Source organism: Malaclemys terrapin, chromosome 2 (genome assembly GCF_027887155.1).
Source record: "Malaclemys terrapin pileata isolate rMalTer1 chromosome 2, rMalTer1.hap1, whole genome shotgun sequence".
NCBI classification, from domain to species: domain Eukaryota; kingdom Metazoa; phylum Chordata; order Testudines; family Emydidae; genus Malaclemys; species Malaclemys terrapin.
This window is the reverse complement of record NC_071506.1, coordinates 100,779,243-100,806,794: the sequence shown is the minus strand read 5'-3', so window position 1 is coordinate 100,806,794 and position 27,552 is coordinate 100,779,243. Positions and strand designations below refer to the sequence as shown.

Below are 27,552 nucleotides of genomic sequence, written 5' to 3'. Positions count from 1 at the left end.
CTCTAAGCATTAGCTCAAAAAAACTAAAGGAAACAAATGAATATGTTTACCTTTTCTACACTGCATATTTTATAATTTTTTTTCTGTTAAACTTTATAGGATTCTATCAATAAAAAAAACTCCGTTATAAATTCATAAAATACACTTTCAATTCAAACAGCTGACAGTACAGCTTTCTCTGCAGCTGCTGAACAGTTAATTGCAGGTGCATCTTCTTGAGTGAGTTTATAGACTGTCTTTGCCCAATAGTGTACTCTACTTCATTCATATTCTAAACCCAAATTTCAGGATTACAATAAGTTACAGCACATACGAACTCAGTCTTCACCTAAATCAGTGATGAGTATGGGTTCTTGCAAAGGAATATCCGGTACTGGAACGCTGGTCTTTCCTATTCGAACTTTTGCAGGTTTACGCTGATGTCGCATCTTTCGTAGTTCAGTGTGTTTAAAGTGTGAAGCAATGTGAGTCTTTCTGTGGCCAGATGTTCTGAACTTTTTATCACAGTGAGGACAAGCAAAAGGTCTAACACCTGAAAGAGATTAAAATACATTACTTCATGGTTTACTCCCATGTCCGCAGGAATAAAAGCTATGGAATCCAAATAGTAAAATCATAACCGTGTGTTTACAGAGACTGACATGACCAAATGCGGGGAAGATGTGTGTGTTATTTTTCCTTGGGGGAAGAGAGCAGAAATGGGAGATTGTGTGTGTGCTGTTTAAGTACATGGCTAACTTAAAAGTGAAGGACAGATTAGTTCCATCCATGCTCCATAAATGAGAGGGAAACTTAGCACAAAAATTCCCAAACTGATGGAAAGAGGGAATAGTGACTATGTGGCACCCTCTTCACTATCAACTACAAGCCAGTAGGAATGCCTGAAGGGTGAACTCCATGCTGGAACACCACAGAAATTGGAATCGCAGAACTACTGCACTCAGCAGCTTTCAACTCAGGTATACAAGCTTCTACCACCTTCAGGGCCAGTCCACAAACATTTTGGCACCTGAGGCGGGGAGCTCAAATTACGCCCCCATGCCCTCTCGCTTGGACCAAAACTTTGAAAGGTCTCAATTCTGCCTTCTTCCTGTTCCACTCCTCTCATGGTACTGCTCTACCTACCCACCCCAATAAAGGAGAACTAACAACTTAAAATGCCTTGTTCAAAAATTTTAAGTAATGCCTAACTTTCAAATGCCTGAACAGCAAATGTTACTTTTCTTGTCTGCATAGTAAACACTGGCATTTTTATCTGTTTGAATAATCAAAGTGGTGATTTCTGTGCCCTCTTGGTTGCAAAGATTTGAACTGCTTCCTGAAGGTCCACAGTCTGGGCCAACTCATGCTCTATTGAGATTGTTACAAGGCCGACCAGCCTCTCCTGTGTCATTATGGAGTGCGGATGTGTTTTTATTAAACTTCAGCTTCGAGAAGCTGCATTCTCCACTGGCAACTGTTACAGGAAGTGTTCGAAGTATGCGCAGAGCATCAAAAGCATTTGGAAAGAGGGTGGTCATCTTATTTGTGCACATATATTCTAGAACACCCTTTGGAGTTGATCCTGCTGAAATGTATCTTGAAAGGGCTTTCAGTTCATCACCTAAATCATTTGCATCAATATAGCGCATGTCATCATGTGTCCACACTGTTTCTAGTGCCCTGCATTGCTGGTGTAGGTCTTCTTAAGGTATAGTGAGGAGTTTTGGAATATCATACAACATCCCAAATATACTGCAGTGTTCCTTGAGCTGCATGAAACGTTCTTCAACTGACTGTACTCCACTATCTAGCACCTGGTTAAAGAATTCAACTTTGAATTGTTGTTTGGGGTCTCTTATGGGATTATCCTGTGCCTCGTAATCAAAATGTCTTCTTCTTCGCTGACTCTTGTATTCTTGATAATATTCTTGGGTGGGAAAATAGCTTCAGTGTGAAGTTCCTCTGCCAACTTCTGTCCACTCTTCAGAACATTTTGAAATCCCTCATCTGTCCAGTAAGACTGCAGGTATGACTTTGCTTTGTCCAGTTGTTCCACTGTTCCAGACATATCAAGGCCAACACCTTGGAGTCTCTTGCTTACATTTATTTCAAACAGTATGTCATGCCACAACACTAAGCCACACAGAAATTTGAAGTTATCTATGTTTCTGGTGATTCCATTTCCCTCTGCCACTGTTCTCCCATGAACAGTTCCTGTCATAGCATTATCCTCCATAATGGCAACTATAGCATCATCTATCTTCCCAATTTGGTGTTTGATAGGCTTTATCGCCTCCACTCTACTTTCCTATTGTGTGGCACTCAGTGGTTTCCGTGTCAGAGAGGATGTTCCCAAATGTTGCTTCAAAATTTGCCATCGATGAGTTGATGCAGAACAAAATACAGAGATGCTTTCAATTACATTAAAAAAATTCAACAGCCTCACTAGAAGCTGATGCTGCATCACTGACCACCAAGTTCAATGAATGAACTGCATGGGACAAAAAAAGCTCGAGGGTTTAACTCTCGGATCCGTGTCTGCACGCCTCTGTTCTTTCCTCTCATGTTAGCACCATTATCATAGCCCTGACCTCTCACGTCAGCTATCGCAATTCCTGTATCTTCCAGCTTTTTAAGAAGCACATTTGTCATACCAGCTCCTGTAGTATCATCAATGTCAATAAATTCTAGAAAATGCTCTCTGACAGTCACCATTGAAGGAACATTTTCACTAGATTCTGTTGTTACAAAACGCACCATTAAAGTCATTTGTTCCGTATGGCTGTTGTCAGGTGTGCAGTCCGGAATAACAGAATAATATCTTGCTGACTTCAGATCTGCCACAATCTTCTGTGTGACTTTTGTTGCCAGTAACATTTTGAATTGTTTTTCCAAGATAGTGGTGTGTGTACATTTCTTGGGTGGTGACTCTTAGACGCTCCTGGAGTACAGCATCAAACTCAGCCATCAGCTCCACAATTTTAAGGAAGTTTCCATTGTTTGGCACATACAGCTGATCTGAAGTGCCACGCAGTGCTAGGTTTTGTGTAGCAAGCACTCTCACTATGGCAATGAGCCATTTCAGAACATTTTTCCAGTAAAGAGACTCTGATGCAATCTTCTCTTGATGCTGATCATCTATGGTGGCCTTTAACCATAGTCTCATCTCGAGCTCTTTCCACCTATGGAATGCTCTCTGATGATTTGCTGCCTTCTCAAGCCATGCCAGATTTCTAGCCAGATTTTTCCAGTCCTTTGTTCCTGTAAAACCCAACGTGACTGGAACATTAGACTGGAAGAGTTTGCAACAAAAACAGTATGCAGCATTCTGGGTTTTTGAGTATATAAGCCATGGCCTCTTCACTTTGTCACCATTGGGGATTTCATGCCAGTAATGTGTTGGATGGAAACTTCTATTTTCATTGTCTTTGGGAAACATGAAGTTTTTCACTTGCTGTGGCCAGGGCCGGCTCTAGGCACCAGCAAAACAAGCTGGTGCTTGAGGCGGCACATTTTTAGGGGCAGCATGGCCGGCGCCAGAATGCTGCTCCTAAAAATGTGCCCCGGCCGCCCTAGTTCACCTCCGCTGCTGCTGCCACAGCGCGCGAAAAATCTGATTCGCGCGCCGCGGCGGCTCGGGGTCTCCCCCTCCCTCCCAGGCTCTCAGGGAAGGGGCAGAGTTGAGGCGGGGCCAGGGGTGGGCTAATTAAAGAACCGGGGGAGGGGGGCGGCCAAAATTGTTTTTGCTTTGGGCGGCAAAAATTCTAGAGCCGGCCCTGGCTGTGGCCCATGTAGTACAAGGAAGTCCCTCAGGCTACTGCTCAAATGGGCCCACAGTCCTGTATCATCTAGACTTAAGGAACTAAACTCAGCAGCAGCGGTTTCTTGCGCCTCCACCACACTCTTCTCTGATCTACACTTTTCTTCAGGAATGTGCATGGTTACATCCATTTGAGATGGAGATATGGATGCTGCAGTAGCTGCCAGGTCACTTGCACTCTGACTAACTGGAAAATCAGGCATCTCCTCACCACTCACATACTCACTGAGGCCGGAAGGCTCATCGTAAACACTTCTGTCTATGTATCTCAGAAAAGCTACTTCCTGCTTAGATAGAAAAGCTTCCGCTCTTTTTCTGAATGCTGCCCCAGAGGGGTATTTTCTTCTTTCACTCACGACTGCTGTTCTGTGCCAGCTATAGTGGCTCTCAACACTCAACTGAAGGGGACAAATAAGCAGGCTGGTAGCAGGGCCTGAGTGAGGGAAGATATCGCATCTTAAGGGTCTAACTGGCCCTACTACTTCAGTTGACTGCCTGTTCTCCTCAAGTGGGTTCAGGGAAGCAGCAGGAAACAGGAAGCTCCCTGAGAAGCTGGTGTTAATCAGTCCAGGCTCCTGAGAGTGCTAGAGAGGTAAATAAGAGATGCCTCCTCCTCATTCTCCCTGCAGCTCCTGCTGCTTTCTGTTATTCCCTCTCACCTTTTCTCCTGCCTGCCTGTTATGTCTCTTGTGCCCTCCTTCCTCCAGCACAGCACTCCACCATCTCTGCGCATCTAGAGCAGAGAGAATATATATGCACCAGAAGCAGACAATTTTCTACACTCTGGGTCCTAGTAGCACTGCCCCACAGACTGGCACCTGAGGCAGCCGCCTCAGTTCGCCTCATGGTAAGGCCAGCCCTGATCACCTTCAGTGATTCAGTAGCTTCATAATTCAAGAAAGAGTTGTTGTCTGGAGGCCTGGAACAGCTAAAGAACTGGCCCTCCAGGTATATGTTCCAGGAGAAAACGAAAAACAAGAGTGAAGGAAGGAAACAACATATGTGGACAGTTGTGGTTTAGCAGAGAAAAGGGAGTTAAAGTCACACACCAATGAGAATTGGGACATGAACAAGTTAAAATATTTGATGAATAGAAGTTTATAATACAAGAATTCAACAGGGTTACTATTTAAATTCTTATGAAGTTATTTGTCAGAGACAAAATACTTCATTCTATATTCGATATTTATGATGGTGCCTGATCGCCTTCATATCTACAAACCAAACTCTGTCCCCTATTCTTGAAGGGCTTCTGAACATCATATAAAACCATAGGGATAACTCACAGGCCTTACCTGTATGCAGACGAATGTGAACTTTTAAGCTTCCTGAGGTGGAAAAACATTTCATACAATACTGGCACTTAAAAGCTTTAATGCCAGTGTGTGTTTTTGTGTGTGCTGTGAGAGTGCTCTTCACAGCAAAGGCGCGGAAACATTGGGGACACTTGAATGGCTTCTCATGCGTGTGAATTCGAATGTGGCGCACTAGATCACTGGGTTTTTTAAATTCTTTAGAGCAATATGGGCAAACATGCCATCTTATTCCATTCTCTTCACGTACAGAACCTGAAATAAACAACACTGAAATTAGATATGTGCCTGTTTATATTTGTAATTTAATAAACAATCTGTTAAATTGACATTGTCACTCAAAAGATGAGAATTAAAAATGAGCACTGAAGACTCTTGCCAAGACTTAGTAAACAAAGCGTAATGCACTTCTCAGATACCTTCCCCTTAGAGTAAATACTCCTTATAGAAATATGACTAAAATAAAATCAAGATAATGCTATTTAATCGTAGTTACCAACATACCTGTAATGAAGGAGGACAAAAAACAACAAAATACACCTATAGTAACATTTTATTCTACAGTGTGGAGTGTGTGTATGGGAATAGCATATAATGTATTAGCCATTTTTGAGTTGTATATTTGTGTTGACAGGATTTAAGCATAGCATACTCAATTACTGAATTGTTATACTCCTCAGAGGATTGCTATAAAAAAAAAAGTATCACGATTATAGGTCTGAAGAATCAAGAATTCAACAGGGTTACTATTTAAATTCTTATGAAGTTATTTGTCAGAGACAAAATACTTCATTCTATATTCGATATTTATGATGGTGCCTGATCGCCTTCATATCTACAAACCAAACTCTGTCCCCTATTCTTGAAGGGCTTCTGAACATTAGAGATGTCAAATTCACTACGAAGATATCAGAGAATGAATAGTTATTCCAAAAGCAAATTCCAGTAGCTCCAATGGAGGAAAGGTCTTTTAATACTTTTATACAAAAAACCTAGAGAACACAATGTGAAGAATGTAAACGAAAGCTCTGAGATTGATTCTAAGGATCATGTGAATCAGCACCAAATCACCTTAATCGTCATAACAATATTATGCCCAATATCTTCATTTCCCATTAACAATTAAACTGATTTTGCCTATTTGTAAAAGTTTTATTTTAAAAAAGTTACTCTCTATTTTCTTTCCATAATCTCTTGCCAGACGTTTACAAAAAAATCTACTCTAGTGAGCAAACTTATAAAATGGATTTCCTAAATGTTATCTAATTTTCTTTTTAGTACTTTTAAAAATGTATCTTCTCTCCGCAAATTTTATCAGGCTTGCTATTATTATTATTATGGAATTCCCACTCTAACCAAGCATATTCTTTTCCAGTACACTTATCAAACAGGGATACACACATGCAATCTATTGCATGTGTGTATCCCTGTTTGATAAGTGTACTGGAAAAGAATATGCTTGGTTAGAGTGGGAATTCCATAATAATAATAATAGCATTAATAAATGAAGGTTATTTACTTGTAACCAAAGCTCTTTGAGATGACTCTGCATCATCTCATTTATGGGTAATGAGCCAAACAGTGCAACCTACTAGTGGAACATTCTCCCAGCAATGCCTGTTGGAGCGCACATACTGCTCTTCTGCCCCTCCCAACATTCTGAGGATGAAGCTATATAAGGGGGTGCTATGTCCACTACAACCTCAGTTCCTTCCACTACTGAGTCAGAGAAAGCAAGCACTCTGGGCAAGAAGGGAAGGTGGATGGGAAGTGTGATTATGCAGAGTCATCTCGAAGAATTCGGATTATAAAAAACCTTCATTTCTTCTCTGAGTGGCTCTGTATATTCCTATTTATGGGTAGTTTGGCAAGCAGTGCTGAAAACTCAGGAGGTGGGTATAAAGTCCTAATTAAATAATGATTGAAACACAGCTTAAACGGACCTTGCTTCTGAGGTAGGAGAAAACCCCGCATCAGATAGAAGTGAACCACGCCAGTCTGACTGGCGCTTGTGGTTGGAAAGAACTGAGGCTATAGAGGGAGCAGTGCCCCTGTATATAGCCTCACTCTTTGTGAACACTGAAAGGTGGGGGGGGGAAAGAGAGGGGTAAGGGGGGAGAGGAAGAGAAAGCCAACAGGCGCTATTTGTAAAGGTTCCACCATTAGACTGCACCAGGTAGGGAACATACAGAGCCACTTGAAGAAAAATTCTCTCTTACATTAAGAACTTTCTGCCTAAAGAAATTCTACTTGGTGCACATCCTGAAAGAACTTAAGTCAACATACTATACATGTACCACTGAATTTAAAATAATTTAGGCTACAAATTAGAATTTTGTTCTTTTTACATTTATAAAAAGAGAACAGAACTGAAAGATTAAATTTAAGCAACGTACTTTTTCACGGAAACAGGATTAATTCTTTGAACTTTAATCTTACATTTAAGATTTGTATTACTAATACCTTTCCTATTTTACCCCCTACATTTGCAAAATAGTCTTCATGTTTAGAATCCTGTTTGTAGATTATGTCTCATTTCCAATGCCTCACTTTGTGCTAGTTGCAAATACCAGCGCATCAGGTCTTCACAAATTTGCCTGATGCACATTCAAATGCAGTACAATTCCCTTCTTTAAAAACAAGGTTCATATGACTGAAACTTGGTATTTTTAAAGTTTTTCCTTTGTTCTAGCTAGCTTAAAAATATCAAAAGTTACTTTTGATATTAATGTTACACTTTGAAGTAATTTGGTATGTATGAAATGGGCTCTACACACCTAATAGGATTTTAACTCCCTATAAAACTGAGAAGCGTCGGACAACGCTGGGATTCTCTACATAAGCAATGTATTTTTCAGTCATGCTTTTAGCTCTGGAGGTGTTCAGTTCAATCTCTGGTTTCAGCCAAGATGGAAGCCACTAATATGTCAGCTGATAATTTAGTGCTTGTGAGAACTGAAATTCCCCTTCCAGAGAGTTTAGTAGATGCACTGGAACTTGGCTTTAGCCAAGCAGAAGGTAAGTGTATAGGTTGGTTAAGATGAAAGCAGGATACAACCTTTGGCAGAAAGTTGGGGTGTAAGTGCAGGGAAACTTTGTTCTTATGGAACTTAGTAAAACAGTGGTCCACCATCATGGCCCCCAGTTTGCCTACCCTGCTTGCAGAAGTAATAGCTACCAGGAAGGCAACCTTCATGGAAAAAAGAGACAGGGAGCAGGAGGCCATACGTTCAAAGGGCAATTTCATCAACACCGAGAAGACAAGACTGAGGTCCCATTGCAGAGCAAAGGGTTGAACGGGTGGCTAAGTCTAGAGGAGGTTCTTCCAAAACCTGGTAGTCAAGCGATGCATACAGAGAGAGCGCCCCTCCACAAAGGGGTGCAAGGCACTGAAAGTGGCTATATGAACCTTGATGGAGTTGAGAGCAAGTCCTGATGCCTTCAGGGGACAGGAAATAGTCCAGAAGAAGAGGGATGTCCATGTGCTCAGGGGCAAAACCCCTCTGCTGGGCCGACAGGGTGAAACGCTTCCACTCGGCCCTATAGGACCCGCCTCATGGATTATTCGAGAGGATGTCTTGTACTGCTGATGAACATTCCTGCTCTAGAAAAGATGTCTGTTCAAAAACCAAGCTCTTAGGTGAAGCATCTGCAGATTGAGATGCCTGATCCTGCCGCCATGGTACGTGAGGAGTTCCATCAAAGCTGGCAGGGGATGCGCCGACATGCGGAGAAGGAGGGGAAACCAAAAACAGTGAGACAGAATGAGGCAATCAGAATGACCATCGCTCTTCCTATCTGATCTTGTGTGGACATGCGGTAGGAGCAGTAGGGGAGGAAAGTCATAAATGATTTGGTCTGACCAGCGGATGAACGGGGCACTGCCTTGAGAAAGGGTACTAATCTCCCCACTGCAGAGCAGTACTAGGTGCATTTGCTGTCAGTGTGGGATGCAAGAGGTCCCAGGTCAGAGTCCCCCAGCGGTCAAAAAGGTCAGCAGCCACAGTGTCATGAAAGTCCCATTCATGGTCAGCCATGAATGCCCTGCTGAGAGAGTCCACAATTACATTCCAAGTCCCAGGAAGATACACTGCTGACAACAGGGTCTTGTGGGTAATGCACAAATCCCAAAGACAAAAAATTCCCGCACAGAGCACTGACATCATCAGGCTCCCATTTGTTGATGCAGAAATGGTGGGGGTAATTGTCCGCCACGATGAGAACATGACGGGAGTGAATGGATGGGAGAAATGAGCTAAATGCTCTCCGCACGGCCTGAATTTCCAAGATATTGATGTGCATTTGGGATTCCTGAGTGTAGGGTTGCCAACCCTTCAAGATTGGCCTGGAGTCTCCAGGAATTAAAGATGAATCTTTAATTAAAAATTATGGATCTCCAGGAATACATCCAACCAACATTGGCAACCCTACCTGAGTGGCTCAAGTCTCTTGTGTCATGTGCTCACCCATGTGGGCGCCCCATCCTACGAGTGACACGTCCATGACAATCATGCTTGGTGATGATGGGAAGAAGGGTATCCTGGTACAGACCTGACCTGGGTTTGTCCATCATTAGAGGGGAGGAGAGAACCTTGGGGGCAGGGGAACTGTCAGTAGGAAGTCCTTGGTATAGTGCATAGGAGAATAGGCCCTTACAGCCACACAGTTGCAGGCAGTGAAAGCAAAGATGACAGAAGGCGGTAATGTACGTGCAGGTCGCCATGTGACCAAGAAGGGAAAGGCAAATCCTGACCGGAACAGAAGAACTGGAAACCACCTTGGTAACTGGTTCTTGTAGGGTCTGGAACCTGTCCTCCAGCAGTAGGCACATGCAGAGACCACATCAATGTGGGCCCCAATGAATTCTAGGGACTGTGGGGGATCCAAACTGGATTTTTCAACCTTTACATTCATCCCCAGTGAGGAGAGGAGTGTGAACAGCATGGAGGTCAAGACTCAAGCCTCCGCTTTGGATCACGTTGCTATCAGTCAGTCATTGAGATAAGGGAATATAAGGACCCCTTGACACCAAAGATGGGTCCCCACTACTGAGAAAACTTTGGTGAAGACCATGGAGAACCGGTGAGTCTGAACAATAGAATCCTGTATTGGATGTACTGACGACCTGCCGTGAATCTCAAGAAACATCTGTGGATATCTACATGAAAGTAAGCATCCTGCATATCGAGAGCCATAAACCATATGCCCTTTTCTAGCAAAGATATGATGGCTGCTAGGGTGACAATATGAAACTTTGGTTTGCATATGAAGTGGTTGAGATGACAGATGTCTAAGATCAGTCTCCACCTGCCCTTCTTCTTGCGAACTAGGAAACAGGTGGAATAGAACCCTGTGCCCTCTTAGGTCATAGGAACAGGTTCAACCGTTCCCCCAGCAAGGCTAAGCCATCGCTGGTGACACCATTAAAATGGGGTCGTGACCCACTTTGGGGTCCTGACCCACAGTTTGAGAACTGCTGATTTAGTGAATAGAGCCAAGTAATTTGAGATTCGAAATTGAAGGCTGACAGAGGACAAGACCTTGCGACCCAGAAGGTACAGTCACATGCCCTCTTTATTCACTGAGGTGGAGCGTGGGTGGTGTTGCCAGACTCACTCCATTGCCGCCTGTGCAACCAGGGAATTAGGTGGGGGGTGAAAGAACAGAAACTCAAACCCCTCTACATAGTACCTCTTCTCCGCCCCCCTGGGGGTGGGGACCTAAGTGGTCAAAGTGTGCCAGACAGTCTGAGCTGGTTGAAGAATGGTGTAGGGCATGCAACTCCTGTTTTGGAATCAACCTTAAGTCTCTGCTTCCTACACGAAGAACAAGCAACATAAGATGACTATTAAACTCTGAGCCACAGGAGCTTAAGTATTGCTTGTCACAGAGCTTCAACCGGCTGGCACTGAAGCAGTACTGGCAATGCCTTTACTGTACTGATCTTCAATCTGAACTAAGGATGAATAGGAAGAATCCAAACTTGGATGCACAGAATGGGGAAGAGAAAATGGAAACCAATGCACACACACAAGTTCTGCTAAAAACAAACAAATAAATGAAGTGTTAGTGTTTTTGAAATTCCATAAGCATTTTATTGATATATCAACTGTATGCATTTTAGGAAATTCCTCTACACTACAGTGACAGGTGCTACAGAAAACTGTAAGATATTGTAGTTATTTCTGCACAAAAGTTGTATGTAGAAAACATTTCCAACATTACCAGGTAAAAATGGTGATTTTTTCTTTATAACCTTTTTCTCTTTTTTATCCATCTTATCTGGGCTTTCTTGCTCTTTATCTTGTTCTGCATTATTAGGGTCAGCTTGATGGTTAGAAAGATTCTGAACATCTGGATTTTGATCCTGTGTTGTAGGATTCTTAGCCTGGCTGCAGTCTGTAGGATGTGCTGAGACTGGAATTGAAGACAGCCCACTGTTTTCTAAGGCTTGCTAAGGCAAAACAAAACTAGAAGATTAGGAAAGAAAAACTAAACAAAATTATTCTAAATTTGCTCTGCTCAAACAACTATATAGGATCAATACAGTTATGATTAAAGGAATTTAATCAAGTGTCTTACAACTACAAAATTTTAGCTCAATTTCAAAATTGCAAAGTTTTAGAGATCTTTCCTTTACAAAGGAATATGTTTACTGTGGTAAACAGTAATCTGTTTACTTTGGGGGGAGGGATAGGTCAGTGGTTTGAGCACTGGCCTGCTAAACCCAGGATTGTGAGTTCAATCTTTGAGGGGGCCACTTAGGGATCTGGGGCAAAATCAGTACTTGGTCCTGCTAGTGAAGGCAGGGGGCTGGACTCAATGACCTTCTGGGGTCCCTTCCAGTTCTACGAAATAGGTATATCTCCATATATTATTAATTACATAACTGAACTGGAACTGGATTTTCTCCAGCAACACATGTACAAGCAATGACTTCCGAGAAAACAAATTGAATCTACAAAGCCCAATTAAAAAGATGTGTTTTCTCTTAAATCTCCATTCCAGTTGTTATTTACCAGTTACTTCTAATTTAAAAAAAAAAAAAATTATTCCATTAAAGTTGTAGAGATTATATGTTAAATTGTACTAAAAAATACAGCTATACATCCAATAACTGGAAAAATTAATCTCAAAGCAGAACAATTTTTTCTCTTTTAGTGGGGAGAGGGCAGTTAAGATTCATAGAATAAGGGTATGTTTACACTACAAATGCTAGCCCGTCGACCTAGTGGTGTCTACACTGAGGCTTAGGTCAACTTAGTTACATCACTGAGGGCTCTGAAATTTTTCACAGCCCTGAGCGCTATAATTAACCTGAGCTAACTCTCTAGTGTAGACAGCCCTTAGGCTTTGATCGTATAATTTATTGTACCTGCAGAGAACCCCACTGACCTGATAAGGCTCTGCTCAGGGATAACCGTGCATTGCAGAATTAAGGCCTGAATGTTTCAAAAAGGGGTTCAGATGAATAGTGTGGTTGGTTGATGCTCAAGAGAAGAGAGACCAATACATAAATAGTGTGCAACCTTTTCAGCTTGAAGACTGAACATATTTGAGAAAGATCAAGGGGCCACGACCAATATTTAAGATGAATATTTTCTACCCTGTTCTGTTCCCTTTCTGCCAACTGAGCCCCTGACGCTACAAAGGAACCATTAAGAGGCAATTGGACAGCAATGGGTTTGAGAGAGAGTTGGAGCAATGCGGTTGATCCAAATACTCCAGCTTAAACATCACAGGGTGCAGCTTAGAGAACAAATTCTCAATTCATAATCAAATAGAAAATTTCTTAACATGCTCATCCTGGATGGCCACAATTTAGATCCTTGAATGCCAGAAGTGGTCCATCGACCACAGAAAAAACAAAAGGACAATCTTAATTTTAAAAAATATTTAGTGTCATTCACTTCCAACTAGTATTTATTGCATTCCAATCTGATCACATAATGGGGCCAAAGAAACATCTTGCTGCACTCTGCACACTGTATTTTCATTATTTCAATTTTTCCCATTAGGCAAAGAAGTCAATTCAGGCATACAAACACCTTATTGTTGTAATCAACTGCTGATTTCACTAGAAGGATAATTACAAAGACACTGTTGAATGCTAAACTACTTATTATGTAAATACACCCTACCTGCAAAATGTCTCGATTGAGTCCTACTGCAATATTGAGTTGCTGGCCAGGTTGCTGGGGCTGGTTATTTTCCACTGGACCTGGCTCTGACAGCTCAAGGAGCTGCTGGATGACATCTGTTACAGCCTGTTGCCCTTGTTGACCTGCAGCTGAAGTTACTTGGTTTTCTGTCTGTTGAAGAAATGGAGACCGAAAATGTGTGGCCTGAAATATACAGCGGTATATTTGTAAAGGAAAATGAAAGAGATACGTATAAAGAAAGTTTGACTTACCAGTCTATTTTCTTTATCTGAAATACGTCTGCTAATTGTCCACTGTGAGGATGTCCACTCATGTAAGACTGGGAAGTTTACAGAGCTGTCATTCAAGGACTGCTGATTCCACTAAAGGACTGCTCCTCTATTCTCCTTCCAGAAGGAGTTTTTCCCAAGCTCTACAGCTGTAAGCTTACAGCTTGAATTAAGTTTATGATAAAATATTGTCCCCTCACCAATTCATACAGCTTGGTGACCTATTTTGAACTACTGAATTTTGCAGGTAAGGGTACACAAAAAAGTAAATGTAATCACAAAAATTACTTCAAAAAGCTTTTATTTTTTATCAAAAATACTTTAAGTATATTTGTAAATTGTCTAGAATATTTAATAACAGTAATGATGCCTCAGTGATACATAGTTTCACAGTTAAACAAACTGTTAAGCCTTTGTGAAACAGAGACTATTGTATATGTGTGTGACTTAGTAATACAGTCAACAAATTATATAAAATAAACTCTGTGAATAAGTGTATCATCATATTGGTAGACATATTGCTGAGAAAGAAAGTCAACAGTTGAGACAAATTTCCCTTTTCCCCTTGAAACCATGTAACAGGGATGGAAGACCTGGGACAGCCAACCCTGATTACTAAGAAGCCACACTTGGGAGAAATCAGCAGATTTCCCTATAAAGATCAGCAGGAAGCTGTAAGCAGGGGGGAATGCTCAGGGATCAGAAACTGCTAGGAGTGAGCAGACTCCAGCAGAAAGTCCTGGGAGTTAGGACTGAGAGTCCAGTCCCACAGGGCCTGGAGTGGTCTACCAAAGTATGGAAGCAAAACCTTCATTCTGTATCAACTTTTGGGTGGACTTTGTTTTGGGATCTTGATTTTTCTTTGAAGTTTTATTTAGGTTAATATATCCAGTCCCCAAGGAGAGATATTTCTGACCAAGAAAAAACCTTGGTGACATTTTATTTCAACAGTCCACGAGGGGAAACTGAGGCTCTCTGCCTGCAGTCTGCCCAAAAGGCTGCCTTATATTACAAACCTCCTTAACCAATCCTCCATTGTAGGAAAATGGCCAACAAAGGTAAGCCATCTGTTCCCATCTCTACCACGTTTTTCACAACTTTTATTGTATTGTACAGAATAAGTTACTACTTCTAATATAATTATTTCATACTTAGGGTGCTTTGCAAATGTCCAGTGTCCCTGTCATTTGCTTTAAGCAGGAGACCACCTTTTATCACTTCCTGATGACAGATGGTGCTCTTCTATTTATCTGGCAGTTTGGTATTCAGCAGAAGCTAACAATTACCTTACTTGGCTCTCAGTTTTACAATGCCTCAGTCACTATAGCTGAGCCACTATATTTTCTGCCAGCAAGCCATCTGCAGTTTGTTTGTTTGTTTTAAGAGAGTACCTGTGGGCACCTGCCACAAAGAAAAATAATATAGCTGTGATCCAAAAGCTAATTTTATAGATGTATCCTTACTGGGGATCCATTCTTCAGCTCTTTGCAGAAATATTTTGGTCTAAATGAATAAGAGGCACATGGTACTGATTGCTTTCTTCTTAAAAGCCTCCCTCACTTTATATGCCAAGTCCCTTGGAAAATCTCCTTCAATAACAATTACAAGGTTGTTGATTAAAAAAAAAAAAAAGAAAAGAAAAAAAAGAAAAAAAGAAACTAGTCATATTACAGCAACATTCTTCAGACAAGTCAGGTTTATCTTTTTGATTTTGTTTTAATCTTCAATCTTCTGCCTTTATATGAGGAAGTTCGTTCTCCTTGTAATAAACTGTTCCAGACTAGAAAGTAATGGATCATAAAACTTCCTCTCTGAACTATATAGGTAATGCCTTCTTCAGTTTCTTCACTTCTTTGATTCAATCTCTTTTTACTCCAAAAATTTAAATAACTTTTGAACAGAACAACAAAGTACAATGCTGAAAATAATTTTTGTTAAGTCTAAAAATCAAATTTCTCCACCCATGTTGGCTCTCTCCCTCTTTCTTTTCTTCTTCATCCTTAGAAAGAAGGATGAAAAAGAAATCCAAGGACTCATTCTTCAGCTAATTTTATTTTTCCTTTTTATAACCTGGAATAAAACAAACAGGGTGGCTAGCCTTATTCTTTCCACTTAACTTGACAATCTATTGGGTTTATCCACTTTTTCCCCTCACTGCAGATTTAGTCCTGTGAATATACCAATGGTTTTCAACCTTTTTTCATTTGTGGATCCCTAAAAAAATTTTGAATGGAGGTGCAGATCCCTTTGAAAATCTTAGACAGTCTGCAGACCCCCAAGGGTCCACAGGTTGAAAACCACTTGAATATATTCTTACTCAGAGAGCTTTTCTTTTATTTCCTTAACAAGGATTCCGCAACATACATTTCCTGGCCATGCAGTTCTGTTCTTGGGCATACACAGGCTAATATTCACTTCTGTTCCTCAAGCAATGAGAAGCCACCTTATTGCTTCAAGGTGCGCTAAGTAGAGTCCTCTCTGCATACTACCAAAGTGGCTTTAGGATGAATTTTACTTAATCTTTCACTGTAATTTTGTTTTCCATTTTGAAAAGCTTTTCCTCCATGGCTCTTTCCATAGCTAAAACACTCTCTTGCAGACCTGATGGGGGTAAAGACCTTGCCTTCACATTTTGTGATGATACCAAATAATTAGGGTAAAAAAATTTGTTTCACCTTGTAGTCCCCTACTTGGAATTGGATGAATAGTTCTGAATCAACATTAAAAAAGTGAGCTGGCACTCACTCACAAGAAGAGATATTTGTCACCCGGTTTCTCACACACACACACACACACACACACACTTTATCTTTGTTCATCTTGTTGAGGACCAGGATGGCAAGATCTCTGCTCAGCTCTCAATTTGACAGAAACTCTGTCTAAACAGATTAACAACAATACACATATTCTTCATTTTGTACTTACTGCTGTTAGACCACAGAAAACAATTTTATATAGAAGTGCAACAACTTCAGAAATAGTATTTTCTGGGAGTAGAATATAGCAGAGGTCCTTAGAGGAGTAAGCAGTCCTAGATTGACAGTTCTATAACCTGCCCATTCTCCAGCAAGAGGAGGACAACCCTTCATTGAAGGGCTGGCTAAACATAATATTGAAGGGGAAACACTCAATTTGACAACCCTTTTACACCTATTTAGACAGCATGTGTGTGCATGTGCACCTACACATCAGACTAGGTGTTGTGTATGCTCAAACATAGGTCATAATGTTTCAATGAAACCACAGAAAAGTTTTAGTTACCATTTCCATAATGTTCCCCCATTATATCTATAAAAGTGACAAAGATTTCCTTCCAGGCTGTAACTTGGAATGCTTATGTATCCAACTTATAATACACCACAAAGAGCCAAATATTTTATTACTGTTCCATAATAAAGATATCTGCCATCCATTCCTTTTAAGAACAAAAAAGCAAGGTATTGTTTAGCTTTTTTTTTTTTTTTTTTTTTTTTTTTAAAACAACTTTTACTCTGTCCTAGCATAAAAATAGGAAAGAACTGTATTTGTCAGACCCTTAATCAACAAGGGTTTGTACCATTTACAAAAAAAAAAAAAAAGTGCATTTAGTGAAAGCAAAATATTTACAAAAGTTTTCACAAGTGCTTATGCAAGTTAAGAGCCTAAGAGACTTAAGACCCAATTTTGAGTGTTGAAGCCCACGGACTTCAAATTTCAGTTGTAGGTAATAACATATAAAAATCAGCAATAACGCACTTCTGACAGTTTTACCAAGAGCAAATGCATATAGCAGTAGCAATGCTAAGCAGGTGACTATGTGGCTGAAATACCTGCCCTCAATTGTTCTGGGGATGAAGTCCCGAGAAAAAAAGTACAGTAGACTAAATTTTCCCCCTCAATCTCTACCACTCAGTCTTTGCTAGCCACCTGCTCGCTGATTTTGCTCTGGTTGCTGAGTTACTAAACAGCTGACTCCTTTCTCTGTACACTTGCTTCTTTCTGGAGCACCCACTCAACATCTCTGTCATAATGAGGAAGCAGCAAAAGCTAGAAGCAGTGTAAATTCAGACCACCAGGGTGCTCACTGACTGCTTAATCACTTGCTGCATAAGAAATGGCTTCTCCTATCGATTAATGATAAGAGGGGGAAATGGGTGACCACTTAAGAACGTAAGAATGGCCATACTGGGTCAGACAAAATGTCCATCTAGCCCAGTATCCTGTCTTCTGACAGTGGCCAATGCCAAGTGCCCCAGAGGGAATGAACAAAACAGGTAATCATCAAGTAATCCATTCCCTGTCACCCATTCCCAGCTTCTGGCAAAGTTTCGCCTTGAGTATTGTTTGAAAGCTTTTGAATAATCTGGCATCTACATACATGACAACTGCGTCTTATTCATACTAAGCCCTTGTCTTTCTTAAGCACCAAGCTGTCATGCAAAATATACAAGGAATGTCACTTGCAAACCTAACGGACTATGTATGCTGTATTCCAAAGCATTCTAGCTAAAATATCCTTCTTAAGAAAGTATTTTCAAGTCCTAATTTTATTTCTTCTCTATAACAATACCTTTCTCCTCTCAGGTAATCAACTGTATATACTCGTTCATAAGTCAAATATCTTTGGTAAAAAAAATGACGCATCAAAGAGCAGGGGTTGGCTTACAAACAGGTCTACACCAAAATTTGATGATTTTAAACTCTATGGAATCATTGAATTGAATATCTAATACATTGTCATTTTGTTTACCTGGAGACACTCCAAGTAAATAAAACGTCCCGACACGCCAGCGGCTTACCCTGACGGCCGGGAGCCAAAGTTTGCCAATCCCTGAAATATAGGGTCGGCTTATGAAAGGGTCATATGGTTTTTGATATTTTTACCTAACCATCTTGGGGGGTCGGCTTATAAACGAATGGGCTAATGAACGAGTATATACATTACTTATTCTTGATTATTTATAACTTCCTCACTTTCCACCAAACAAAGCTAGTTGAGCTTATAGAGAAAAAGTCAACAAAACAAGTGAAAATTTGCCAAAAAAAAGTAATATATTTTAAAAGACAACTGCCTTTAATGAAGGTCGGGTTTTTTTAAATTATAAAATGTGTGTATGTATATATTAAAAAAGCATTTCAAAGTACACCTTCTGCCACCAGCTGTTATGCTGGGGTTTGCTAGAGTCCTGGGAAGGCAGCCTTGAAGTTCTCTTCCACAGTTCCCACATTGCACGAGTCCTCCCTAATGGATGCACTCCCTAATGCTTTTAGAGCCCTTTTATGGTGCACTAATCATCTTACCTGCCCTACAGGGAACGGAGTGGGGTATCTGACATGTTTTCCAAGAGTTTTTGAATGGAGTTGTGTATGCAGTTATCAGGAAACGTTTATGAATTGACTTGCTATAGTCCTAATTAACCATTTACAAGCATTAACAGATTTGCATTCACAAATTGGGAACAGCATTCTATAAGGCCCTTTAATCAAATATCAACTCACCTTCCAGAGAACTGTGTGTTTGTTAATACATAATATTAATAAATGTCTGCAAAGTTCTAAAAGCTGCAATTCCCTTTTAACATGCCTGCCATCTTAGTATTGACACAAATAAATTAAGAAAATCTCTATACTTACATTCTTCCATTTATTATCAACAGGTTGCATCAGGTTAGCAGGAGACGTCATTAGAGGCTGGGCCACAGGATCCTACAAATAAAAGAATGGCAAAGACAGTAAGCTACTGTATTAAATGAAAAAAGATATCGCTTAATATTAAGTGTAAAACTTACAAATAAGCTTTCAATAACATCAAACCACGGCTAGAGTAAAAGAGACAGACACTTCAAGGGTTGGATAGATTTCCAGGAATCTCTTCGCTAAATCAACCCCTGGTGGATCCATCGCCACAGCATCAATCCATAGAAAGTAGAGAAGAGCCTTCACTCACTTAATCTCTCTCTCTCTCTCTCTCTCTCTCTCTCACACACACACACACACACACACACACTATTGTTGTTAGTTCTTTCACCGTGTGTTATTTTAGTTTATTGACTGGTCTATGCATTTCATAATCTTTATTTCTCTCTTATGCTTAAATTTAATTATTTGAGTAGAGTTCTAAAATGCCTAACCTGTCCTGGCTGGAGTAATTATCCCTACAGTAATTTTTTAAAAATATATATTATATCTAGGTTTTTAGTTTCTGCTGGTGGCGCACATCCGCACATTATCTCAATATAGTGCACGTAACAAAATTCTTTCCGCACATGGATGGAAAAAATTAGAGGGAACACTGATATAAGGTTGTTGGGTTTTTTTGGGTTGGGTTTTTTTGCAGACTCAATAATAAAAATAATGTACAGTTGCCTCTATTCTTTACTGGACCTACTTGTTCTTGTCTTTTGCTGTTATAGTTTCTTTTGCCTTTTTGGCTGCTTCTTTTTTTTTTTTTTTTTTTTTTAAGACTTGCTAGCTCATAAGAGTGCTTCTTTGAAAAGTGATATTTGTACGTTTGTTAATATTTTTCACAGCAGCAGACATGCTAGCTAGCTAGGAGGTAGCTGCACTTCGCACCACTGTTGAGTGTAGGCCCAGCCCTGCTGCAGTGCCCCAAATTTCCTGCTGCCCTACGCAGCCGCGTACTTTGCGTATGGGTAAGGACAGCCCTGAGGAGATCAGTGTGGAGGCAACAGGGGCCAAAGGTGATGGGGGTGGATTGGTGAGCCCATGGCCAGCACCCGCTGCCACGTGGCTGGGCACCACAGCCGGAACCCAAAGCCCGGTGGCCAGAGCCCGGTGACCGCCACCACACAGCCAGGGTCGGAGTGCATGGCTGAAACCAGGGTTGGAGAATGCAGCAGGGGCCAGGGGCAACTGGAAGGGGGTGGTTTGCCCGCCGTCGCCACCACTGGGCGGCCAGGGCTGGATCTGGATCCCCGCAGCTAGAACCTGAAACCTTTCAGCCAGAGATGGAGCCCGCCACTATGTGGCCATAACCCAGGGCCAGAGGAGGCAGCGGGGGCTGGGGTGGGGTTGAGCTGGGGGACAGAACCAGGTGATGGCGCCAGTCATCCCACCACCTCAGGGCTGAAGCTGGAAACCCAAATCCCACTGCACTCGGCAAGGTGGGGAACTCACATCAGCTGCCTTCTCTTCTGGCATCTGTGGCTCCAGAGGAGGGTAGGGTGGGAGAGGGGATGCTGCTTTGTCCCTGCCCCCCTCCCCATCACCGCCCAGGCGGCTGTGGCCGCACGAAAAGAGAAACACTGTCCTAAGATATTCCAGTAACCAGACAGTTGCATTTAATGTCAAAGCAAGCTTCTTGGGTTGGATGTGTGCATGGATTTTTTTGTTTACTTGTTTGTTTGACTATTAATTATCATTACCATTATGCTTAGGAGCCCCAGTCAAGGAGCAGAACCCGACTGCATGAGGCACTGTGACAAACAAAGAACAAAAAATGGTCCCTGCCTCAAAGAGCTTATAATCGAACAACAGATGGATACTGACAAACAGTCCAAGGAAACAGAGAGAGATGGGTGTGGGTGTAAATATAAAAATAAGAGAGAGAGAATGAATATCAACTCCTATCCCCAAAAAGATAAGTGAACATGATAGTTGCAGGGGAAAATATGCTTTTCAAACAGTATTCACACTGTTTAAAACAGAAAAGTAAATCCCTTGATCTTAAATAATAATGTTATAACTTGTATAAACAAAAAAGCCATTTGGCTGCCTTTATTGTTATCTGAGCAATTCCTCTCACAAACTGCTTTCTAACATTCAATTTCTATCCCAACATTACCCCCAAGCATGCTAAGAGCATTAGATATCCAACTGGATTGAGACAAAATATGACAAGCCTCGTTTGCTATGGTCATTTTTAGAACCAAGCAGCTATTACTAGGTTTGGGTGGTTTGGTTTTTCCCAAATCCTTGGAATTCAAAATGCATCAAAGTAATATTTGAGAATTAGAGAGACAGAGTATAGATAAAATTGCAGGTAAACGTCACTTAAAAAAATTGAAGCCATCTCTGATGATTATGGTTGTTAGGAACAGAAGGTTAAGGCCACTCCTTGCAGAACACTGTCCCTGGACTTGCATCAGGTGAGTTGATAGTTCCACTGGTGCTACATCAAAGACAAATGTCTACAGGAAGCCTATGTTCAGCATTTGGTGTCATGCTACCCAACGTAGTAAAGTCTCAAGTACAGTCGGGTATGAGGAGTCACGTAAGCTGATGATGTCATGAGACCATGAACCACAGGAAAAAGTAACGAGTCTGCTCTGAATATGCTCATAAAGTGATGAACACTTGCTGGATGCTAGCAAATTTTTCCTCTGGAAGGAACAGCCTGGCTTCTACTGAGTTCAGTACTGCATCTATAAAATACTATTTGTGAGAGAGTCAGAGACTAAACTATTCCATTTTATTTGCAGCCTCATGAGTGGAACAGGCTTACAGTAGTGGCAATGGCTCATATCAAGTCCTGTTTTGTCTTGTTTTTTAAAAGCCATTCATAAAAGTATGTGCAGAGGTATTTCTTAATATCTGAGGATAAGATGCCACTGTAACTAGGCATTTGGTGAAAATGACTGCTGACAGCCCAAAGGGAAGAACCTTGAATTCAAAAGCATCTACCTCCCAAGAAGAATCTCATTAATCTATACTGCAGGGGTGGCCAAACCGCGGCTCACGAAACGTATTTGGCAATTTTACAGTTAAACTGTGGCTCGTGGAGCCCCATGCTCCGTCCTCTCATTCTCTGCCTACCAGACTTAGGGCCTCTGCCCTGCAGCAGAGTGGTGGGGCTAGGTCTTCTGCCAGAAATGACTGATGTCTGCTGAGGGGGGAGGGGGCCGCAATTTAAAGTTTGCCCCCCGCAACTGCTTGAGTGAACCTCCCCAGGAACATCCCCCCGTCTTCCCTTCAGTGCCCCCTCCTTGCAGCTCCAGGTGTTAACTTCGCCTGGAGAGGCGGCAGCAAACAGCAGGCAGTTGCAGGGAGGAACCAGTGCTTTAGCTCCCGGGGGAGGCAGCAACAAAAGCATCAGCTCTCCCTGCAGCTCCCAACTGTTTGCTGCTGCCTCTCCCCACAGCCACAGCTTCCTTCTTGCCAGCTCCAGCAGCTGCAGTGCAGGGAGGGGGCTTGGCAGCACCATGTGACTAAACAGGGCCAGCAAACCTTGGCAAAAAACATGGGGGTGTTATGTGACCTCATGTCACCTCTGGCTTCAGCCCCACGGGACACGTCTACTAGGACTCAGCCTCATTCCTGTTGAAGCTCCAAGACCCAACAGGCGCCTCCCATGGGGCTGAAGCCCCAAGCCCCGGCAGGCGTACTCCAGCTCTTGAACTTCTGAAGATTGTCATATGTGGCTCGGAGAGTCAGTAAGTTTGGCCACCCCTGTTCTAGTGGTTCTTCCTAAAGATGAGAATCCTGAATTTTGATATCTTTAAATACCTGTTCAGGTTTCTGAGTCCAGAAAGAGTCTTAGACCATCCACCTTCATGGGGGGGGGGGGGGGGGGGGAGAGAGGAAATACCAGGAATTTTTTGCTCTCAATAGATTAGGAAGACTCCTTGTATGGATTCCCTTGACAGCAGAGAGTCCACCTTCTATAGGAAGACAGTCTCATGAAAGTTAAGAAGAAAGGGAGTGAGGAAAAAAGCGAGAGCTAGGACCTGGTGCAGAAGTGATTGGAATATTCATTGTGGGTGATCTCCAAAACTCAGTAATAGAAATCAAGCACCAGGTACTGTAAAAGAATGCCAGATGAAGATTAAGGGAGGGCATGGAGGAAAAATGGTTACATACCTCTACTGTAACTGTTGTTCTTTGAGATGTGTTGCACATATCTATTCCACTTCAGGTTTGTGCACACCAAGTGCACTGTAGCCGGAGAGTTTTCCTGAGCAGTACCCATCGGGGAAGCACATGCAACAAGTATCTCCTCATGTGTCCAGGTGAGAGAATAAAATGCACAGCTGCCCTAGAGTCCCCTCAGCTCCTTCACACTGAATCCTAACCTAACAGACTTCAAAGCAGAGGAAAGGACGGCAGGGTGTAGAATGGGCATGTACAACACATCTCTAAAAACACTTACAGTACGGGTATGCACCCAAGTGATTGCACATGTCTATTCTGTCAAGCAATTTAAAAAAATAATTGCGTTGTTAAACAATAGAATACCATTTATTTAAATATTTTTGAGTGTTTCCTACATTTTCAAATATATTGATTTCAATTACACAGTATACAAAGTGTACAGCACTCCTTCTATATTTATTTTTATTATAAATATTTACACTGTGAAAAACAAAATAAATAGTATTTTTCAATTCACCTAAGACAAGTACTGTAGTGCAATCTCTATCATGAAAGTTCAACTTACAAATGTAGAATTGTGTACAAAAAAAAAAAAAAAAAACCTTAAAAAAACAAAATGTAAGACTTCAGAGCCTCCCAAGTCCACTCCGTCCTACTTCTTGTTCAGCCAATCGCTCAAACAAGTTTGTTTACATTTGCAGGAGATAATCCTGCCTGCTTCTTGTTTACAATGTCACCTTAAAGTGAGAACAGGCGTTCACATGCCACTGTTATAGCTGGCATCGCAAGATAATTACGTGCTAGATGCACTAAAAATTCCTATGTCCCTTCATGCTTCAACCACCATTCCAGAGGACATACATCTACGCTGATCATAGAATCATAGGACTGGAAGGGACCTTGAGAGGTCATCTAGTCGAGTCCCCTGCACTCATGGCAGGACTAAGTATTATCTAGACCACGAGTTCTGCTCGATAATGATCCATAGCAGTTCTGCTCGATAATGATCCATAGCAGTGTAAACCGACGTATGTTCATTTTCATCATCTGAGCCAGATGACACCAACAGAAAGTTGATTTTCTTTTTTGATGGTTTGGGTTCTGTAGTTCCCTAGGGTTACCATATTTCAGCAAGCAAAAAAGAGGATGGGAGGAGCCCCGCCCCTGTCCTGCCCTAGCCCCGCCCCTGCCCTTCCCATTCCCCCCCCTCAGAACCCCCAACCCTCCCCCCGCTCCTTGTCCCCTGACTGCCCCCTCCTGGGACCCCTGCCCCTGACTGCCCCCCAGGACTCCACCCCCTACCTAACCCTCCCTGTTCCTTGTCCCCTAACTACCCCCCAAGACCCCCCCCATGCCCCCCAGCACCCTACCCGCTACCTGTACCCTGACTGCCCAAAACCTTATCCACACCCCCACCCCCAAAAAAGCCCCCCCTCCCCCATCTCTTGACTGCCCCCTCCAGAACCTCCCTGCCCCTTCTCCGACCCCCCTGGCCCCCTTGTTATTGGCCTTCGTCTAATGTCTCTGTGAGCTTGCTCAGGAACGGCCTGAGCCATTCGTCCCGGCACGGTGGGCAGCAGTGAAGGAGGAGCTCCAGACTGCCGGAGGCAATCTGCGAATGCAGGGAGGGAATGATCTCTGCTGCAGGGGAGAGGAGGAGAGGCTCTCTCTGGCTGTCGGAGCCCCATGTAAGTGGCACCATCCGGCAGGCGAGCGCTCTGCATGGGGGGGGAGGGGGGGAGGAGAGTCCGGACATTTACAAAATTCCCCCCGGACGCTATTTTTAGCTCAAAAAGCCGGACATGTCCAGGGGAATCCGGATGAATGGTAACCCTATAGTTCCCGCATCGGAGTGTTGCTCTTTTAAGACTTCTGCTTCAGATCTCGTCCCTCTCAGATTTTGGAAGGTACTTCAGATTCTTAAACCTTCGGTCGAGCACTGCAGCTAGCTTTAGAAATCTCACATTGGTACCTTCTTTGTGTTTTGTCAAATCTGCAGTGAAAGTGTTCTTAAAATGCACAACATTTGCTGGGTAATCATCTGAGACTGCTAGAACACGAAATATATGGCAGAATTTGCATAAAACTGAACAGGAGACATACAATTCTCCCTCAAAGAGTTCAGTCACAAATTTAATTAACGCATTATTTTTTTAACGTGCGTCATCAGCATGGAAGCATGTCCTCTGGAACGGTGGCCAAAGCATGCAGCAGCATATGAATGTTTAGCATATCTGGCATGTAAATACCTCCCAATGCTGATTACAAAAGCGTCATGTGAACGCCCATTCTCACTTGCAGGTGACATTGTAAATAAGAAGTGGGCGGCATTATCTCCCATGAATGTAAACAAACTTGTTTGTTTTACCAATTGGCTGAACAAGAAGTAGGACTGAGTGGACTTGTAGGCTCTAAAGTTTTACACTGTTTTGTTTTTGAGTGCAGTTCCATAACCCCAAAAAATATAAATACACACACACACTTGTAAGTTGCACTTTCACAATAAAGGAATTGCACTACAGTACTTGTATGAGGTGAATTGAAAAATACTATTTCTTTTATCATTTTTACTGTGCAAATATTTGTAATAAAATATAATATAGAGTGAGCACTGTATACTTTGTATTCTGTGTTGTAATTGAAATCAATATATTTGAAAATGTAGAAAAACATCCAAAATATTTATTTAATTTCAATTGGTATTCTATTGTTTAACAGTGCCACTAAAACAGCAATTAATCGCAATTTTTTTTTTAGTTAATCGCGTGAGTTAACCACGATTAATCGACAGCCCTATTTAATTCTGAATGCAAGAATTCCAGAAAGACTGTCTGTCAGGTGGCTGTCAAGCTGATCTGCCCCTCCTCTCTCCCCTCCCCCTCAGGTAAAACATTGCTGTCATATTGTCTGTAAGTACTTGAACATACTTGTCCTTTCTCTGGTTGAGAAAAACCTGGCAGGAAAACTCTGAAAATTGCCCTCAATTATACAACATTGATGTGTATGGTTTGTTTGCCCACAGACCTTGAGCTTGCAAGGGACACAGATGTGCACCTCAACCGAAGGAAGATGTGTCCATAACCAGAATCATAGTAGGAAAGGAAGGAGGAGGAGAGACAAAGAGACGTTGAACTGGATTCTCCACCAGTTCAGGGAAGATGGCACACTTGCAGATCTGTGAATTAATATGTCCAGAGGGTGAGTTAATGGACAGTGGATGAATTTTAACCAGCCTTAAAGACATCTCAGGTATAGTTTGGCATGCTGAGTCACCTACATGCAAGTGGCCACATGTCCTAAAAGTTGCATAGTTTCTCATCATTGTTTGTGGATAAGGTTGAAGGAAACTGCATAATTCCAAGATCACTTGAAAGCTGACCCAAGGAAGGTATGCCATTGTTGATGTTGAATCTAGCAATGCTTTGATAAACTCGATTCTCTGCACCAGAAAGTGACTGTATAATCAGGCCCAGCTGGTCAAATAGAATCTGAATTGCTCTGATGCCTTCTGTTGTCTGGAATGCCACCAAATAAGCCAATCATCTAGATCGGGGTATACCTGATTAGCGATTCTGTGAAGAAGGGCAGCTACTCCAGCCATGCATTTGATAAACACTCTGGGAGCTGATGACAGACCAAAGGGGAGGACAATAAATCTGAGAAACCTCCTCTGGTGTGATGAATGCCCACACAAAAGCAGGCATCTGGAGGACCGAGAGCAGCATACCAATCTTCAGGATTGGGTGATGGGATGAAGTATGACAATGATATCGTACAAAACTTTATGTATTTGTTTAAGTTTTGTAGGTCTAAGATGGGCCTTAGCCAGCATTCCCCCCCTCCCCCCCACACACACACTTTGATTTCTGTGAAGGAAACATTTCAAATAAAAATCTCTCCTCCAATGCAGTGGGGAAGAACCACTAACATAAGAAGGATCCTGGTGAGGGACAGTGAAGGGGAAAGGGAAGCAGATCTAGTTTTTTGCTGTAACATGTAGCTCAGTTCCATAGTGCTTAGAACACATTTGTCGGTAGTGATGGCTTTCCACGCACCCAGGAAATCAGACAGTCTGTTTCCAAATGGAGGTGAAGAAGAAAAAGAAGATCCCTGATAATGAATATGTTGCTCTCGACTGAGCACTGCTTTGATGTAGTAGGGTGCTGTTCCAAGGTTGAGATGTGTGCTTCCTTCCA

General features: G+C 42.0%; 1 protein-coding gene across 3 annotated transcripts in view; it reads right to left on the bottom strand.

The window, feature by feature from the left end:
* ZNF236 (zinc finger protein 236) overlaps positions 1 to 27,552 on the bottom strand; it is a 191,491-nt gene that overhangs the window by 115,008 nt on the left and 48,931 nt on the right. For 2 of the 3 annotated variants that reach the window (XM_054020455.1, XM_054020456.1), the window contains exons 8-12: positions 19,160 to 19,231; positions 13,257 to 13,460; positions 11,341 to 11,569; positions 5,098 to 5,370; positions 329 to 532 (exon numbers count right to left, since the gene is read on the bottom strand). In XM_054020455.1, the coding sequence (XP_053876430.1) occupies positions 329 to 532; positions 5,098 to 5,370; positions 11,341 to 11,569; positions 13,257 to 13,460; positions 19,160 to 19,231 (982 nt within the window). The remainder of the gene's footprint in view (positions 1 to 328; positions 533 to 5,097; positions 5,371 to 11,340; positions 11,570 to 13,256; positions 13,461 to 19,159; positions 19,232 to 27,552) is intronic. The other variant, XM_054020457.1, reaches the window with a different exon arrangement.